Here is a 17215-nt window from a genome sequence, read left to right as displayed (position 1 = left end):
TTTTCTTGTGGGAAAAGGAACTAGATGTTGCCCTTTAGCTTGGGAAGCTAAGAATATCAGAAGGATGTTAAAAAGAACTTTAATGGCAAAGACACTCACACTTTGAGACGCAGTAGAAATGGCATTTTCTTAGTGAAAATATTGGAAGAATTAAAAAGGGGATCAGCAATACTATCCATTGAGTATTAAATTGATAATAAGTCACAGTCAACAAATGTATGAGAAAAACTAAGGATTGATATTGCACTTTTAAAGCAGATGCTGGAGAATGCAAAAATCTCCAAATCCAAATTCCGAGCGGAGCGGGGACGGTCAGTGGGCTGGAGGCCTAAGCGGAGCAGGGACGGTCAGTGGGCTGGAGGCCTGAGAGGAGCAGGTACGGTCAGTGGGCTGGAGGCCTGAGAGGAGCAGGGACGGTCAGTGGGCTGGAGGCCTGAGCGGAGCGGGAACAGTCAGTGGGCTGGAGGCCTGAGCGGGGGCAGTCAGTGACAGTCAGTGGGCTGGAGGCCTGAGTGGAGCGGGGACGGTCAGTGGGCTGGAGGCCTGAGCGTGGACGGTCAGTGGGCTGGAGGCTTGAGCGGAGCGGGGCAGTCAGTGGGCTAGAGGCCTGAGCGGGGCAGTCAGTGGGCTGGAGGCCTGAGCAGAGCGGGGAAGGTCAGTGGGCTGGAGGCCTGAGCGGAGCGGGGACGGTCAGTGGGCTGGAGGCCTGAGAGGAGCAGAATGGTTGTTGGACTGGGGACCGGTGTGAGCGGTCAGCGGCTTGCGAATCCAGTTAGACCACGTGGAAGCCTCCTCTGCTGATCTACTGCAGGCCCTTAATAGAAAGACTGTAATGTTTATCTTTCTCATTTTTTCTAACATATACTATAAATAACTGTAAGTAATGTAACATTTTTCTTTTCATTTTCCCTTTATTTCCCTGCTTTGTATCTACGATCTGTACCTAGGTACTTGGTATTTAAGCTGGCACCATGTGGGTCAACATGGTAAACTTTCACTGTCTTCCTGTACTTCTGTGCTTGAGTACATATGATTATAAGGATATTCTATTCTATTCTATGAACTGCAGGAGTCAGTTATCTGGTTGTTTCACATGAAAAAGAGCAAGCTCAAAGAAATTGTTGGATATAGTAGAAAAAGGACCATTGGAACTTTAACATGCAAGGGGAAAGAAGAATTCAACATGTTGCTATTTTGTATATTTTGCTTTGATTGCTTATTATAACACTATAACTAAACTATTATTCGGTTATTTAAAAATAATAAAAGAGAATATGTTATTATCTAATATGGTCTGAAAGGATGCCTGAGAATGACGGAACAGGTGATGGATACAGTGAAAGGTTAATTGAGTGCGAATTGTTTGTATAAATATTAGGAGCTGGTAATCATTTAAACAGTGTTTAAGTTTTATGGAGCATGTTTAACTGAAATAACGCTTTCACTAAAAGCGTGGGCTTGGACTGTGTTCAAAGACATTTATCTTCAAGTGTATAACATGTAACTGCTATGCTTGTCCTTCTAGATGGTAGAAGTCATGGCTTTGGAATGTGCTGTGAAAGGAACATTGGTGAGTTGTTCCAGTACATCTTGTGGATGGCACATACTGCTGTCACTCAGTCAGTGCTTAAGGAAGTGCATGGTTAAGGTAAGGGATGAGGTGCTGATCAATAATTCTGCGTTGTCCTCGATGGTGTGAAGCTTCTCACATGCATGTCAAATGTAGAGTGTTGCCAGTTCTGAAATCCACAGAACGGTCAAACAGGCTAAGGGTATGAAACAAATGACTGATCCAAACCTGACCCCGTTCCTGCGGATCAGAGTAAGTTAAAAGTCAAGGTTGGTATGTTTCTGCCCAGCACACTAGCTCAGTGTATTTTCTCACTGTAGTCACTCTGTTACTCCTACATTCTTGGAACGAGATCAGTTGTGTGACAGTGTTTTATCTTTGGCTTGCTGCTGCTCGGGAGAGACTGGAAGAAAAACACTTGTGGATCCTGGGCAATGTTAAACGAGAAACAACCATTGCCAATATAATGGAGCAGCTGCTGCTCTATAAGTAACAGTCACTACCACCCCACTATGGCTCCCCTCTTGGCTCAGAATTCCTTCCCTTTCCAATCATATTTAATTATTAACTGAAACAAGTGCATTTCTAAGCTTACAGTTAAAACAATATGCTCTTTCAGATAAATTAAGTCCACAGTTACAGTTAATGCAGTGCTGATTGGAATCATTTTCACCTTTATAATTCTATATCTTTATCTGGATTACTAGAGTGTAGGTCTAGTGGTATTATCACTAGACTATTAATCCAGACACTCAGCTAGGTCCGGGGGACCCAAGTTCAAATCCCACCATGGAATCATACCTTTGAGACAACGTCCCAGACACCACCATGTCCTGTCACACTGGCAGGACACACCCAGCAGAGGTGGCAGTGCAGTGGCATACAGTCGGAAGGGAATTGCCCTGGGATTCCTCAAAATTGACTCCTGACCATATGAAGTCTCATGGCTTCAAGTTAAACATGGTCAAGGAAACCTCCTGCTGATTACCACATCCCTCGGCTAATGAATCAGTACTCATCATGTTGAACAACACTTGGAGGAAGCACTGAAGGTGACAAGGGTGACAAGATTTCAATTTACCCCAACAGGAGTGACTCGGCAGCACTACTACTGATCAAGCTGGTCACGTCCTAAAGGACATAGCTACTAGACTAAGTCTGCAGCAGGTCATGAGGGAACCAACAAGAGGGAAACATATACTTGACCTCATCTGTACCAATCTTCCAGCTGAAGATTCATCTGTCCATGACAGTATTGATAAGAGTGACCACCGTGCAGTATTTGTGGAGACAAAGTCCTGCTTTCACAATTGAGAATAACTTCCATCGTGTTGTGTGGCATTATCACCGTGCTAAATGGGAATCGTGTTGTGTGGCATTATCACCGTGCTAAATGGGACAGACCTTATACAGACCTAGCAACAGGTCTGTGCATCCATGAAGCGCTGTGGGCTATTAACAGCAACAGAATTGTACTCCAGCACAATCTGCAGTCTCATGACCCAGCATATCCCCCACTCAACCACTACCAGTTTAATGGAGAGTGAAGGAGGGCATGCCAGGAGCAGCACCAGGCATACCTGAAAATGAGGTGTCAACCTGGTGAAGCCACCAAACAGGACTATTTGCACGCCAAACAGCATAAGCAGCAAGTGATAGACAGAGTGTGATGCTGCTATGGTTTCAAGGGGTGTAATTTTGTCGTTTTTTCTGAAGAGAGGTTTTAAGATGCAGGCACTGAGCTGTCTATTTGAAGCCAATGAAGTAAACAGCTTGTGAGGCCTTAGGTTTTTTTAAAGTTGGAACAATAGAAGCAGCCTGAATGGGTGGAGTCAGACTCCCACAGAACAAGGGTTTTAGCTTAATTTTCAGTAGTTGTTGGGGCTTTGAAGCTGATTGTGGAAGCTGCTACATTCTCTTTTTCTTTTTGCTACAGCTAAAAGCTTGGGTTTTTTCTGCTGCCAGAATGTGAAACAATCTGATTTACTGAATTTGCCTTTGCAAAGGGTGTGTTTATGGCTTGTTACTATTTTGGAAAAAGGTGCTGTTAGTAGTTAAATAATCTATTATTCTGTTACTTTTTCAATGGAGTTAGAGTTATACCAATTCTTCTTTCTTTTGTTTGTATTTTAACAGTAGGGTAAAAATAAAGTGTGAACTGAAAGAACTGGAAACAATAGGAGAAATCACTGGAAAATCTCAATAGGTCTGGCAGCACCTGTGGGAAGGAATCAGTTAGTGTTTCAGGTCCAGTGACCCTTCATCTGAACAGTTCTGAACAGTTATTCCATTCTGAAGAAGGATCTGAAACAAACTCTAATTCATCTCCATAGGATGCTTCCAGACCTGCTGAGATTTTCAAGCAATTTCTGTTTTTGTTTAAGGATAAAGTACATTTTTCTTAACCAATCGAATTATACCTGGAACATAGCACCTTATACTTGCCTTTTAATAAGATAAAAATTGGGGTCTAGGCTATCTATTTAATATATTTGAAGGGGGTTTGGTCTGGTCCATAACAAGAGCTAAGCAATCCCACAACCAACAAAGCAGATCTAAGCTCTGTAGTCCTGCCACATCCAGTTGTGAATGGTGGTGAACAATTAAACAAACTGACTGGAGGAGAAGGAGGAGGCTCCACAAATATCCCCATCCTCAATGATGGAAAAGCCGAGTTTATCAATGCAAAAGATAAGGCCGAAGCATTTGCATCAATCTTCAGCCAGAAGTGCCGAGTGTATGATCCATCTTGGCCTCCTCCAGTGGTCCCCATGATGACAATATTCAGCCAACTTGATTCACTCCACATATATCAAGAAAAACAGTTGGAGGTACTGGATACTGCAAAGGCTTTGGGTCCTGACAACGTTCCAGCAATAGGACTGAAACATTGTTCTTCAGAACTTGCCACTCCCCTAGTCAAGCTGTTCCAGTATAATTATAACACTGGCATCTATCTGACAAAGTGGAAATTGCCCAGATTTGTTGTACACAAAAAAGCAGGAAAAATCCAACCCAGCCAATTACCACCTCATCAGTCTACTTTCAATCATCAGTAAAGTGATGGAAGGTGTCATCAACAGTGCTATCAAGCAGTACTTGATCAGCAATAACCTGTTCACTGAAACCCAGTTTGGGTTCCACCAGGGCCACTCAGCTCCTAACCTGATTACAGCCTTGGTTCAAACATGGACAAAAGAGCTCAATTCCAGAGGTGAGCTGAGAGTGATAGCCCTTGTCATCAAGGATGCATTCAACTGAGTGTGGCACCAAGGAGCCCTAGCAAAATAGAAATCAATGGGTATCAGGGGGCAAACTCTCCATTGGTAGGAGTCATACCTGGCACTTAGGAAAATGGTTGTGGTTGTTGGGGGTCAGTCATTTCAGCTCCAGGACATCTCTGCAGGAGTTCCTCAGGATGGTGTCCTAGTCCCAACCATCTTCAGCTGCTTCATTAATGATCTTCCCTCCCTCATAAGGTCATAATGGGAATGTTTACCAATGATTGCACAATGTTCAACATCATTTGTGACTCCCCAGATCTCAAGCAGTCCATTTTCAAATGTGACAAGATCTGGACAACATCCGGGTTTGGGCTGACAAGGTGCGACTGATATTTGTACCATACAAATGCCATGCAACGATAATGTCCAATAAGGGACAATCTAACCACTGCCCCTTGACATTCAATAATGTTATTATCTCTGAATCCCCACTATCAACATCCTGAAGGGTTACCATTGACCACAAACTCTACTGGATTACCATATAAACACAGTGGCTACAAGAGCAGATCAGAGGTTAGGAATACTGCGGTAAGTAAATCATCTCCTGACTCCCCAAAGTCTGTCCACCGTCTACAAGACACAAATCTGGAGTGTGATGGAATACTCTCCACTTGGTTGGGTGGGTGCGGCTCCAACAATACTCAAGAAGCTTGACACCATCCAGGACAAAGCAACCCATTTGACTGGCATCACAGCTCCAAGCATTCACTCCCTCCACCACCAACGCTCAGTAGAATTAGGATGTACTATCTACTAGATACAAGAAATACAACAAAGGTCCTTAAACAGTACCTTCCAAACCCACAGTCACTTCCATATCGAAGGACAAAGGCAGCAGATACACGGGAACACCATCACCTGAAGTTCTCCTCCAAGCCACTCACCATTCTGACTTGGAAATATATCTTCATTCCTTCACTGTCACTGGGTCAAAATCCTGCAATTCCCTCCCAGGCAGATCAACCTACAGCATATAGATTGCAAAGGTTCAAGTAGGCAACTCACCACCAGCTTCTCAACACCAAATTGGGATGGGCAATAAATGCTGGCCAGCCAGCGATGCCCGCACCTGAATAAAAAAAATCACACTCAGTAGCCAACATTACATTTCGCTTTACCACTCAACTAAAATCAACTTGTTTTTACATTTTTGATTTGTGTGATGTTGGCATCACTGACAAAACCAGCATTTATTGTCCATCCTGATTGCTTTTAGGCGAGACTTGTTTGCTAGGCTATTGTATGGGTCTTTACTGCCCTCTGAAAATTGCCTAGCAAGCCATTCAGTTCTATTCTAGAAGAAAGCTCCCCACTACCTCCTGAACAGCAGCTAGGTTTGGGCAATAAAAGCCAGTCTTTACAATAACATCCATGTCCACTGAAAAAGCAAATGGATGGGATAGTGATTAAATGAATCCTTCCTGACCCAAACAGTCATGAGAACGTGGAACTAGCTGTCATAATTAAAAGTTGAGGAGAATATCATAGATGTATTTGAGAAGAAACTAGATAAGCACATTATGAGAAAAGAATAGAAGGATATACTAAAGAGTGAGGCGAAGATGGGTGGGAGAAGGCTTGTGTAACACAAACACCAGTTTAGTCGGGTGGATCGGTTTCCCTGCTGAAAATTGATGTGGTACTTCCCCAGAATAACTGATCAAACAATATCATTAAAAAAGGCTTCAGAGGCTATTTCTGATCCACAGTTAGGGAATTCCTCATCAGCACAGCTGAATTGACCAATGTACAACTGCAAGCCAGTGCAGGTGAAAGACAGACTGAATAATTTGTTGGAATAATAAGTCCAAGCGTCTAGATACTGGACTGTTTGATTTCAATGGAAAAATTGATTTTCCTTATTTCACCTTCTCAATCAATGAAACTCGAGAGTCTTGCATTTTTAAGTGTATAGCCATAAGAATGATGCTGATATAGAGTTGTTCCAGTACAGAATGAAGCCATTTGGCCCATCCAATCCATGACAACTCCCTAGGATGCAGTCCAGTCAATCTCACTTCCTCTGTTCATTTTCCATAGGCCAGCGAGTTTATTTCCCTTAAGAACCCACCTAATTTTTTCTGAAATGATCCATCATCTCTGCTTTGATCATTCTTGTGGGTAGCAAAATTCACATCATTACCACTTCCTGCATTTGTAAAAACAGTTCTTACAACCACCCTCTTATTCTCTTGCCTAAAATCTATATCCCCTAGTCATTGTGCCATCAGCTGATGAGAACAGCTTTTTTTTTGTCTACCTGATCTAAACCTTTCATAATTGTGTACACATCGAGCAAATCTCCCCTCAACCTCTTTCTCTCCAAGGAGAAGAAGTCCAGTTTCTCCAATCTAACCTTGTAGCTAAAATCCCTCAAAAGGAAGTGAACTGTTCTGCTAAATTTCCTCTGCATCCTATTAAGGACCCTCATATCCTTCCTAAAGTGTGGCACAAATAGAGCTTTATAAAGATTCTATATAAGTTCCCTATGTTTGTACTCAATTCTTCAATTTATGAAGCCTGACAGGCCATTTGCTTTGGTAATTACTCCTTAAACATGTACAACCATCTTCAAGATCCCTGTCCATAAAGCCCCCAGAACAAGAATTGAAAATCACTCTGCATCACAAACCAGCCTTCCAGCCAACTGAGCTAACCTGTTTTTCAATTTAGTAAGATCTGACTGAAAAGCCAGTGGCAATAAAAGTGTCCAACAGCAGCAGCCTCTCCCAAGTCAATATGCCCAGCATTGAGTCATTTATCACTCAAAACTAACTCACTGGGAAATACGTGTTCATATAACAGACTCCTAAAGTAACTGCACTAACTCAGTCATGGTTGAAGACTCCCAAGAGTACACTGCGAACACTTAGTATCATCACTCCCTGATGAATGTCCTTGAGGGTGAAGACTGGCCAAAATGGACAGGGTTTATCAAGGAGACACTAAACACACAAATACTTCATTGGAAACACACTGAGACAAAGTCGAGATGCTAAGGAATGCACAGAAACCTCCAAGCATCTCATCTACCCAACTCTTACAGCAGCTGTTGGCCTGGATGTGATGGTATGTAGATCATACATGGGATTTACCAGCCCCTCATAACCCATCAAACCCAAATGGAAACAAATCAATCCCAAGGGACTGCCCAACAACGTAAAAGGTTAATCTAATCTCTGTCTACACTCTATTCCACCCACCTGCCTTAGTTAAATATCCCTTCGAAAACTTGTTTTGCAACAAAATTATTAATTGAATGAACATCTACTGTAGGAGGGCTCCATACTTTCTCTCACCCTTTATATGAAGTGTTTCCCAACTGCTCTCCTGATTGAGCTGGCCCTGATATGAAGATTTTGTCCACTTCTAAACTTTTGCAATAGGGCAAGTTGTTACTTTCCATCTAATCCTAGTCATTCCTTTTGAAATTCTGAGAAACCTCAATCAAATTGCCTCAAACTATTGGAATGGTGGAGATGAAAATCCTGGCAGCATTTACAGTTGAATGTTGCAATCATTTCCGGTTGAATGATGATGTGTGAGAATGTGCCAATGGCTTCCCACCAATGTGATTCACTGGCAAGTGACAAATGCAGCCCGCTCTCTTCCTAATTGTCTGAAGATATTAACCAACAAAGTGATTCAGAATGTGTTTTAATTGGCAGTCATTTTGAATGAAAAGAGCACATTAACCCCATTTTATCTCCTTAACAGTGTTACCTCTTAGTCTAATCTATCCTGGCAGTTCTGAAATTCCTCTGAAATATGTATATCTTATCAATGTAGGAAAACATTCCATCATGCTTCACAGACATAATTTGACACTGAGGAGATATTAGGCCAGGTAACCAAAAACTTGATTAAAGAAGTAACATTTAATGAGTGTCTTATGGAGGCAACGAAGGTGTGCAAAGGTGTAGGGAGAAAATTTTAGAGCTTAAAGCCCAGAGAACAAGGGCAGAATGATTAAAACCAGGGAGGAGGAAGAGGGGGGCACTGAAAGAGTGCAGAATTATCAGAGTTATAAGGGAATACAAGGTTGCAAAGATAGCTGGGTGAGTGAGTGGGTCAGGCTGGAGTGAAACGTGGGTAGGGTCCATTGGCAGATTTGAAAACAAGTGAGAGAAGTTTAAATTTGAAGTATTGCTAAGGCAACAGTCGATGTTGATAGGCGAACAGGATTTAGTGCAGGTTAGGATGAATTGTAATTTATGGAAGATGGGAAGTTTGGTCAGAGAATATTGGATTAGAATTCTGGATGTAATGAAAGCATGGCTTAGAGGCTGAGAAATCTAGGCAGTTTCCTTCCACAAACTAGCACAACTCATCATCTCATGTCAAAACTGGTCATCAAAATCCAAATTTCTATGAACATGTTTCTTGGTAAATCTCACTTCAAACTTTTAACAGATGAAATGAAGAATCTCTAACACTTGCTTAGTAGCACAGAACTTAATTATTACTGCAAAGAGAATTATGTTCCCGAACCTGTTGGTCTTACACTCAGCGAGACAAACAATGCCAAATTTCAAATGCTTACAACAATTTATAGTTCATGAAAATACTCCTAAGAATGATTAAGAGGAAATTCTAAATGGTGAGGAGTTATAAACTGTGAAGACTCAGAGAGATTTGGGAATCTAAATACAGAAATCACCAAAAATTAATGGATAAGTACAAAAACAATGAAAAGGTGTTAATGATCATCATCTCAACAGGGCTGCAATCCAAGAGTGGTGAGAATTATGTTACAGCAATACAGAGCTCGGAATATTTCAAGTATTGTGTTCAGTCCTGGCAATCATGGCTAGGGGAAGATATATTGTCCATGGTGAAAGTGAAGCACAGATTCACCAGAACAGTATCATTGCTAGAGCAGTTAAAATATGAGCACAGCTGCCTAAACTTGGCATGGATGTTTTTCCTAAACAAACTGTCTAGAGATATAATGACACATCCTCTAGAGTAGGTGGGACTTGAACCCAGGCCTCTCGATGTGAGATAGGAACAGAATCACTATACCACAAGGGCCTTACTAGGGTGTATTCCTGTCAGTATGAAAGATTAATTGTGGTTATTTAGATAGGACAATAAGTATTTCCAGTTGTTGTTGTTAGGGGACTGGGGGAAGAGACCGAAACAAGGCATCGTTATCACATCATTCACAGGTGATATCGGTAATAACTTCCTCACACAAGGTAATGGAAATGTGGAACTTCCACCCACTCCTAACCCTACTGCAACTGTAGTTCAATTGAAAAACAGATTGACAGAATTTTACTTAAATAAGGATATTAAGGATTACAGAACTAAAATGGCTGGATGTAATTAAGATACATGATGCTATCCATCTGTCTGTTATCAGCCTAGTAACTCTTGTAGTGCACTGATAGTGTCACTAACTGTGAACCAGGAGGCCTGGGTTCAAGTTTCACCTGCTCCAAATTATGCATTGTCCTGACTTGGAAATACATTGCCGTTCCTCACTGTTTCTGGATCGAAATCCTGGAATTTCCTTCCCAACAGCACTGAGGGTCTATAGCCGCTCTAGCCAGTGCTAGGCTAGCCAAAGACACCCACATCCCATGAATGAATAAATAGAAAGAATTTACAAAGAGCTTCTATCCAATGTAATGTTTTATATATCCTATTTATATATATATATTACCACATTTGTCCCTGCTCTATTTTCAAAAATTCATAGGATGTGGACATCTTTGGCAAGACCAGCCAGCATTTAATACATATCCCACTTGCCCTTGAGAGATTGGTGGTGAGCCACTTCCTTGAAAACGACCAAGTGGTATGCTAGGCTGTTTCAGTGGGCAGTTAAGAGCCACCCATTTTGCTGTGGATCTAGAATCACAAAGGTGAGACCAAGTAAGAACAGTAGGTTTCTTCCCCTCATGGAAATCAGTGAAACAGTTCAGTTTTATTACCAGTACTGATACTATTTAATCCAAATTCGATTGAATTAATAGAATTGTTAAATTCCCCATTTTCCAGGTTGGGATTCACATCTGTTTAACTGACTGGTTTACTCATGGGAGCATCTTAGAGTATGTGGTATGTATAGTTGGATGGTTCATTTTATGTCAGTTTCTCAAAAAGGTTAATCATCAAATGTTATTAATTATGAGAGGCTTTGCTTGTTATACAATTGCTAAACTGTCTGATACAAAGTAAACATGTCAGTCTGGCCACTCTTCAGGCCAGATCATTATTTATCCCAAACTAACAGTAGAAACAGAAACAATTCTGAGGAAGGGTCACCAGACCCAAAACGTTAACTCTAACTTCTCTTCACAAATGCTGCCAGACCTACTGAGCTTTTCCAGCAACTTGTTTTATGTTTCTGATTTACAGCATCTTTCTTTCAGTTTTTTTTAAAAGAAAAATAGTTAATTTACCTCAAAGTTCATTGTGAGAGGTTTTCATACCTGAAGTGGCTGCTGCACTTCCTACATTATAACAGCGACTACCCTTCAACAAAAACTACTTTTGACTGGAAAGCACCCTGGAATGTCCTGGGTTTATGGAAGGTACTATTTTAACACAGGACTTTCTCTCCCTAAATATGCACTATTCTGTTCCACCTTGATTTTACTTTGGCAACAAACTGCTCTGCATATGATATCTAATTGAATGTCATCCCATTCACTAGAGTTGTGGACAGATGGTTCAGTCCACCAGTGTTTCAAACCATTGTGCACTCCAGCATGTGGTGCTTATTTATCACTTATGACAACTTACAAAAGCACAGACTTCCAAATGTAATAAAATAATTATTAGAAATGTTATCTGCATGTTCCAGGAATATTTCCCAAAAGTCACGCCACCCTGTGATCAGGCAGTTTTAACTCACTGAATTCTTATGTTTCACTTGAGATGTTTAAGGTTCAATAGTGACTAGCTCCTTCCAGAAGAGAAGATTAAGTGGACATTTCATGGATGTACACAGCTTTATTGAGTTTTGATACAATAAACTAGAAAAACAGCACCAGAAGGATCATTAACCAAAGGACTTAAGGCAAAGGCATTAGTAAAGGACAAAATAGAATAGAAAGAGTTTGTATAATGCAATGAATTACGATCTGGAATGCACTGCCAAAGGAGATGCAATACTAACTTTTCAAAATTGAATTTGATATATGCTTGAAAAAGGAAAATAAAGCAGGGATATGGGAAAAGAGCAGGGGATTGAGTCTAATTGATAGCTCTTTCAGGGAGTAAGTACAGGTTCTATGGACTGATGGCTTCCTTTTCTGCTGTGTCATCTATGATTCTGACCAACACAACATTCCACATTTGTGTTGGGAGAGTTAGCATGATTTATTTGTGTTAACAAGGTGTAGAGCTGGATGAACACAGCAGGTCAAGCAGCATCAGAGGAGCAGGAAAGCCTGTATTGCAGACCTCATCTGGGGAAGCATACATGCCTGGAGGATGCAGCACCTAATGCGAAATAAAGTGGTTTGTGGCAATGATTGGAAGATCTGGAGATTGGAATTGCACTTGTGCATCAAACTAGAACCTGAGCTGTAAGATATATACCGAGCATCAGCCAGCACTTCACTGCTGTAAACTTGGCGATAGGAAAATGCTCCCATATCTCACAGCCCATCTGTGCTCCACAAATGCAGAAACCCATCGTAACGAGTTCAAAGCTAAGTGTGATTCCTTGTTCATATCTAAATTTAAAATACACGCAAGAGACAACCTGAGCATGATAAGCCATTTGTCCCTGTAAGATCTAATGCGCCTTTTTTTAAATCTGACCCGTCCCTGTCTCCATCACAGGTCATAGCGGTGGCTGTTGGTGTGTTCAATCGATATTATTCGGTGTCCAAGAACAGCCTGCTCCAGCACTCACGCACAAAACAGCATTGCATCTGCCAGAGGGCGCTTCGGAAAGTGCACAAGAACCTGAACCGTTAATGAGTTGCAAAACTGCAAGCATTTCAAATGTTGTGCCTGAACTGCTGCTGTTTAAGGAGGTTGAGAGAGAGAACGCTGGATTGTGTAACATCCCACCTAATAATTGTTTCACTCCTTGTGTGTTGCTGCAGCTCTTTTCCAGTTGCTTAGCTGAGCATCTGTTGCAGAATTTGCTCTCGAATATAATCGACCGGCGGTATTGTATCAGCGGATTATTTGCCTACCTTGTAAATTCACGATCCACGGATCATTATTGGGATCTGACTCGTAGCCACACGTGCCGTCCTCAAAATCGCACGAACCGTTACCTCCCAAAATATCGGCACTGCCAAACTGTACGACTTCATAGACCACACACAAACACACACGCAAATATATACATGTATAAAATACAAGGGAAGAAAAATAAACAAAGTTAAAAATGCAACAAATTCAAAATGCTTGCTTATTTTTTCAAAAACGAGCCTCACCTTGCAGATTCCAAACTGTTTACTTTTTACAGGTGCAGAATGCAATCTCTTTATGGACTGTATGTTAATGTAGAAATACTTTAGTGGGCATTTACCGTGTAGAATTAAAAATATGAGAGGCGTCATGGCGTATGGTTAAGATCCAAAGTTGTCATCCACTGTTGTAATTCAAACTTTCCTTAAACTCAGTGTCATTCAGCAGTTCAGCAGCTTGGTGTCCTGCAAAGAGATAGGCTGGGACGAGAGAGGGAGAGAGGCGAGCTGCTTTGTTCCTGTCAGATTTTAGCAGCGGAGATATCCCACGGGGCGGAGAGAGTGCAAGGAAAAAATAGTAAATGATTTCCAGATTGGCGGGATACACCTACCCAAATAGAAGCAGCTCGGCGTTGTTAAAATAAAAACACTGTTAACAGAGTGAAGGATACATAGCACCCCACTGTCTTTCTGTGGTTACTGCACATTCAAAGAGTGACAAAAGTTGCCTTTTTGCTGATCTGTCGTCATGAGCCCCTCCCCTTAGGAACTCCACTGATTATTTGCATAGAGGCATCGTTTTTGCAGCTGACCATTATAGTTGGTGGATAAAAGGCGACAGTGGATTCCCTTTCGAGCCGAGAACAGTTTTGTCATTGTCAAGGGAGAAAGAAAGCGCGAGGGCTGGGAAAGGGAAGTGGGAGTCAAAGTTTGGAGTGTTCTTGGGAATGCTGATTTCGAAAGCAATTTCTTTCTGCTCTCACCGACATAAGATGACAAAGCCTCGTTTATTAAACACTCAAAAAACGTTTATTAGTGCTTTCAGAGTGCTGCCAACTTTTGCTTGTTAAAAGACATCAGATTCTATCTGTCAGGCCCACTTTCATGTTGCTGTTGTTTGCTGCCAAATTATTTGGGAGCCAGTGATACATTCCAAAGCGAGACGGGTCGTTGAGTCAGGAGTGAAACTGAGGACCAGTCGTGCACGACTGCATTGTGATAAAATAGAGATGCATGTTTGATTCTTGGCATAATGCAATAGGGTATGAGGAGAGAAGGCACGACAAGGAACTGAAGGAATATGTTTGCATTTGTCTTGTCTGAGGAAAAGAACACTGCCAATATCAGGGCAAAGGGAAAAGCCATAGAGAAATTTCACTGATAATAGATGCGGCGTGGAAGTAAAAAATTCAAGCCAGGCTGTTGTTGTGCAGAGGTAGTGTCACTACCTCTCTGCCAGAAACTTTGGGTTTATGTCCCACCTGCAATTGAGTAGTACCCTAACATCACCAGAGTTGAATTGTGAAAAATATAACTAAGTCACCCAGTTGAATAGGATACATTCTAGATTGCTGAGATGTAAAGGTAGAAGTCGCAGAAGCTGTGACCACAATCTTCCCATTCTGGCTAGATATGGACCTGGTACCAGAGCAGTGGAGGATTGTCAGTTTACAAACCTTTTCCAAAAGAGGGAGCGAGTTAAACACAGCAATTTCAGGTCAGTTTGAATAATGCCAACAGTGCAGAGGCTTCTCTAGATAATGGGCCTAATTTTAACAGTCCAGGCTAGTGCGTTTTGAGTGTGTTAAAATTAACCTATTTAAATCTACATAGAATTATTCATCACTGGGAAAAGATGAGTTAATAAATGAAAGCCAGAGTAGATTTGTCAAAAGTGATTTGCTGACTTGATTTGAGTTTTTATTTTGTTAAGGTAACAGAGAGAGAGTTGGTGTTATATATATTGGCTTTCAGGAGACACTTGATAAAGTGCTACATAACAGGCCTAATAGCCAAATTAAAATATTGAATTGGATTTAACAGCCATATGCAGCCATATTTTTGGCAGAGTAGGTGTGTCAGATGGTCTTTCCTGACCCCTTTCCCATAATATGGGGATTAAGTAAGTTGTCCACAAGGCTGCCTGCCTTTAAGCTTATTAAGAACATTAACTGCCCAGGTAAGGATCTCAAAATGCCTAAACTCTGTTAAATGCTGGGCAGTTGCAGCTGGGCTAGATTGCAAAGGTCATATTTAAAAGTACATTTTTGAACATGCAGAAATGGGAAGGGCGTCAAGCAAGAAGTACCACAACACACCTCATCACTACCGTCAACCCCTCCCTCCTCCCTATCCATGCAAAAAACTTCTGAGCTACCTAACTCCATTGTCCCTGCTGTTCTTTGCGATAGTACTTGCTGGTCCAGCCGTGCCCAGTACTGAGTTCTGGCAGCCAATTAGATCAACTGGCAGCACTGAAGGACAGGACTTCCTGTTCACTGAAGAATGGATCTCCTGTGTGTTGTTACTGGACCACAGGCTTTTAAAAAGTCAGGCTGTTGGAACCAAATTTACTTCTAAAGGGGTGACCAAATCCTTTCCCCTCTTCTCCAAGCCTCCAGTAAAATCCGGCCCTGTCACACTAAAGTGACAAGTGGCTATGTGGAGACACAATAAATTAAAGGACAGAAAACTATGGGTAGTGAAGAACAGTTGTTTTTCAGACTGGAGGGAGATAGACTGCGGTACTAGGGCCAGTATTAGCACCATTGGACCTTGTGATATCTATTAATTCCCTGAACTTTGGTAGACGGAGCCTGAATTAAGCACTTTTTGACACAAAATAAGGGAATGTAGTAAACAGTGAGGAAGATTGTGGCTGACTTCAAGAAGATGTAGACTGGCAAAATGGGCAGAAACATGGTAATGATGTTGAACACAGAGAAGTGTTGAGCCATACATTCTGGTAGGAAGATTGAGGATAGTCAATATAACTATGTGGAAGGACTAGAGAGAGCAGGACAGTTCCCCTAAGGTCAGAGAAGCAGCAAATGAGATCCAAGAATGGTTTTGGGGATAGTAGGAACTGCCGATGCTGGAGAATCTGAGATAACAAGGTGTAGAGCTGGATGAACACAGCAGGCCAAGCAGCATCAGAAGAGCAGGAAAGCTGACGTTTTGGGTCTGGATCCTTCTTCAGTAAATTGTGTTTTTTTCTGAATGCATTTTTCTGAAGAAGGGTCCAGACCTGAAACGTCAGCTTTCCTGCTCCTCTGATGCTGCTTGGCCTGCTGTGTTCATTCAGCTCTACACCTTGCTCTTTATCTAAACAGGTATGTTTGTGTGTATGTAGAAATGTTGTATGTAAATTAGTTGCTGTTATTTCCTCAATTGCAACAATAGCCACACTTGAAATGTTCTTGACTGTCAATGCTTTGGGGATGTCCTGAAATTATAGAAGTTCCTTTTGAAATGCAAGTCTTTCTTTTCATTTCCATCCTTCTTTCAATTCTTTCTTTGTCTGTTGGAAACTATTTGCAACAACTGGATTGAACTCTCCATGGTCTATTTTGCAGACTATTTCCCCTCTTTTTTTCCTGGCACTCTCTAAGTATTCCCACAGTTCACTTTGGTTCAGTAAAGGTCACAACAGCTGTGTATTGCTACTCATTTCAGTCTAATGTTTTCAACCAAGAGTGTTGGATGCAGCTTAGCACTGCAAGTTCATCAGGTCATCCATTCTATAGAATCTGATTGCATAGAAAGAGGCAATTGGGCCCATTCAGCATGTTCTGGCTCTTTCAAAGAGCCATCCAGATAATCCCAATTCCCTACACTTTCCCTACCACTACATATTATTTTTCCTTCTCAATTACATATCCAATTCCCCATCCAAACATTTCTGCTATCACACAGCACATTCCCTACCACCACACAAGTTTTTCCTTTTCAATTAAAGATCCAATTCCCCTTTCAAAGTGTTCTGCTATCGCCTCGCACATTCCAGACCACAAAACTTGTTGGGTAAAAAAAAAAGTCTTTCCTTTGGTTCTTCATTCAGTTTAACTTAGTCTGCGTCCTTTGATTACTGCCACTCCTGCCAGTGGAAACAATTTTTTCTTCTTTATTCAATCAAAACCATTCTTGGATAACAAGGTGTAGAGCTGGATGAACACAGCAGGCCAAGCAGCATC

The 17215-nt window shown here is 41.5% G+C and overlaps 1 protein-coding gene across 1 annotated transcript in view; it reads right to left on the bottom strand.

Annotated features, from left to right (window-relative positions):
- Positions 1–13843, bottom strand: part of mamdc2a (MAM domain containing 2a) — a 113102-nt gene extending 99259 nt beyond the window's left edge. Inside the window, exons 1-2 of the mRNA XM_048620073.1 lie at positions 13364–13843; positions 13023–13139 (exon numbers count right to left, since the gene is read on the bottom strand). Coding sequence (XP_048476030.1) covers positions 13023–13139; positions 13364–13394 — 148 coding nt within the window. The 5' untranslated portion in view covers positions 13395–13843. The remainder of the gene's footprint in view (positions 1–13022; positions 13140–13363) is intronic.
- Between the last annotated feature and the right edge of the window lie 3372 nt (positions 13844–17215).

This window comes from Rhincodon typus, chromosome 3 (genome assembly GCF_021869965.1).
Source record: "Rhincodon typus isolate 14 chromosome 3, sRhiTyp1.1, whole genome shotgun sequence".
Classification (NCBI taxonomy): Eukaryota; Metazoa; Chordata; class Chondrichthyes; order Orectolobiformes; family Rhincodontidae; genus Rhincodon; species Rhincodon typus.
Note: the sequence above shows the minus strand (reverse complement) of the source record. Positions and strands in the feature narration are given on the sequence as shown.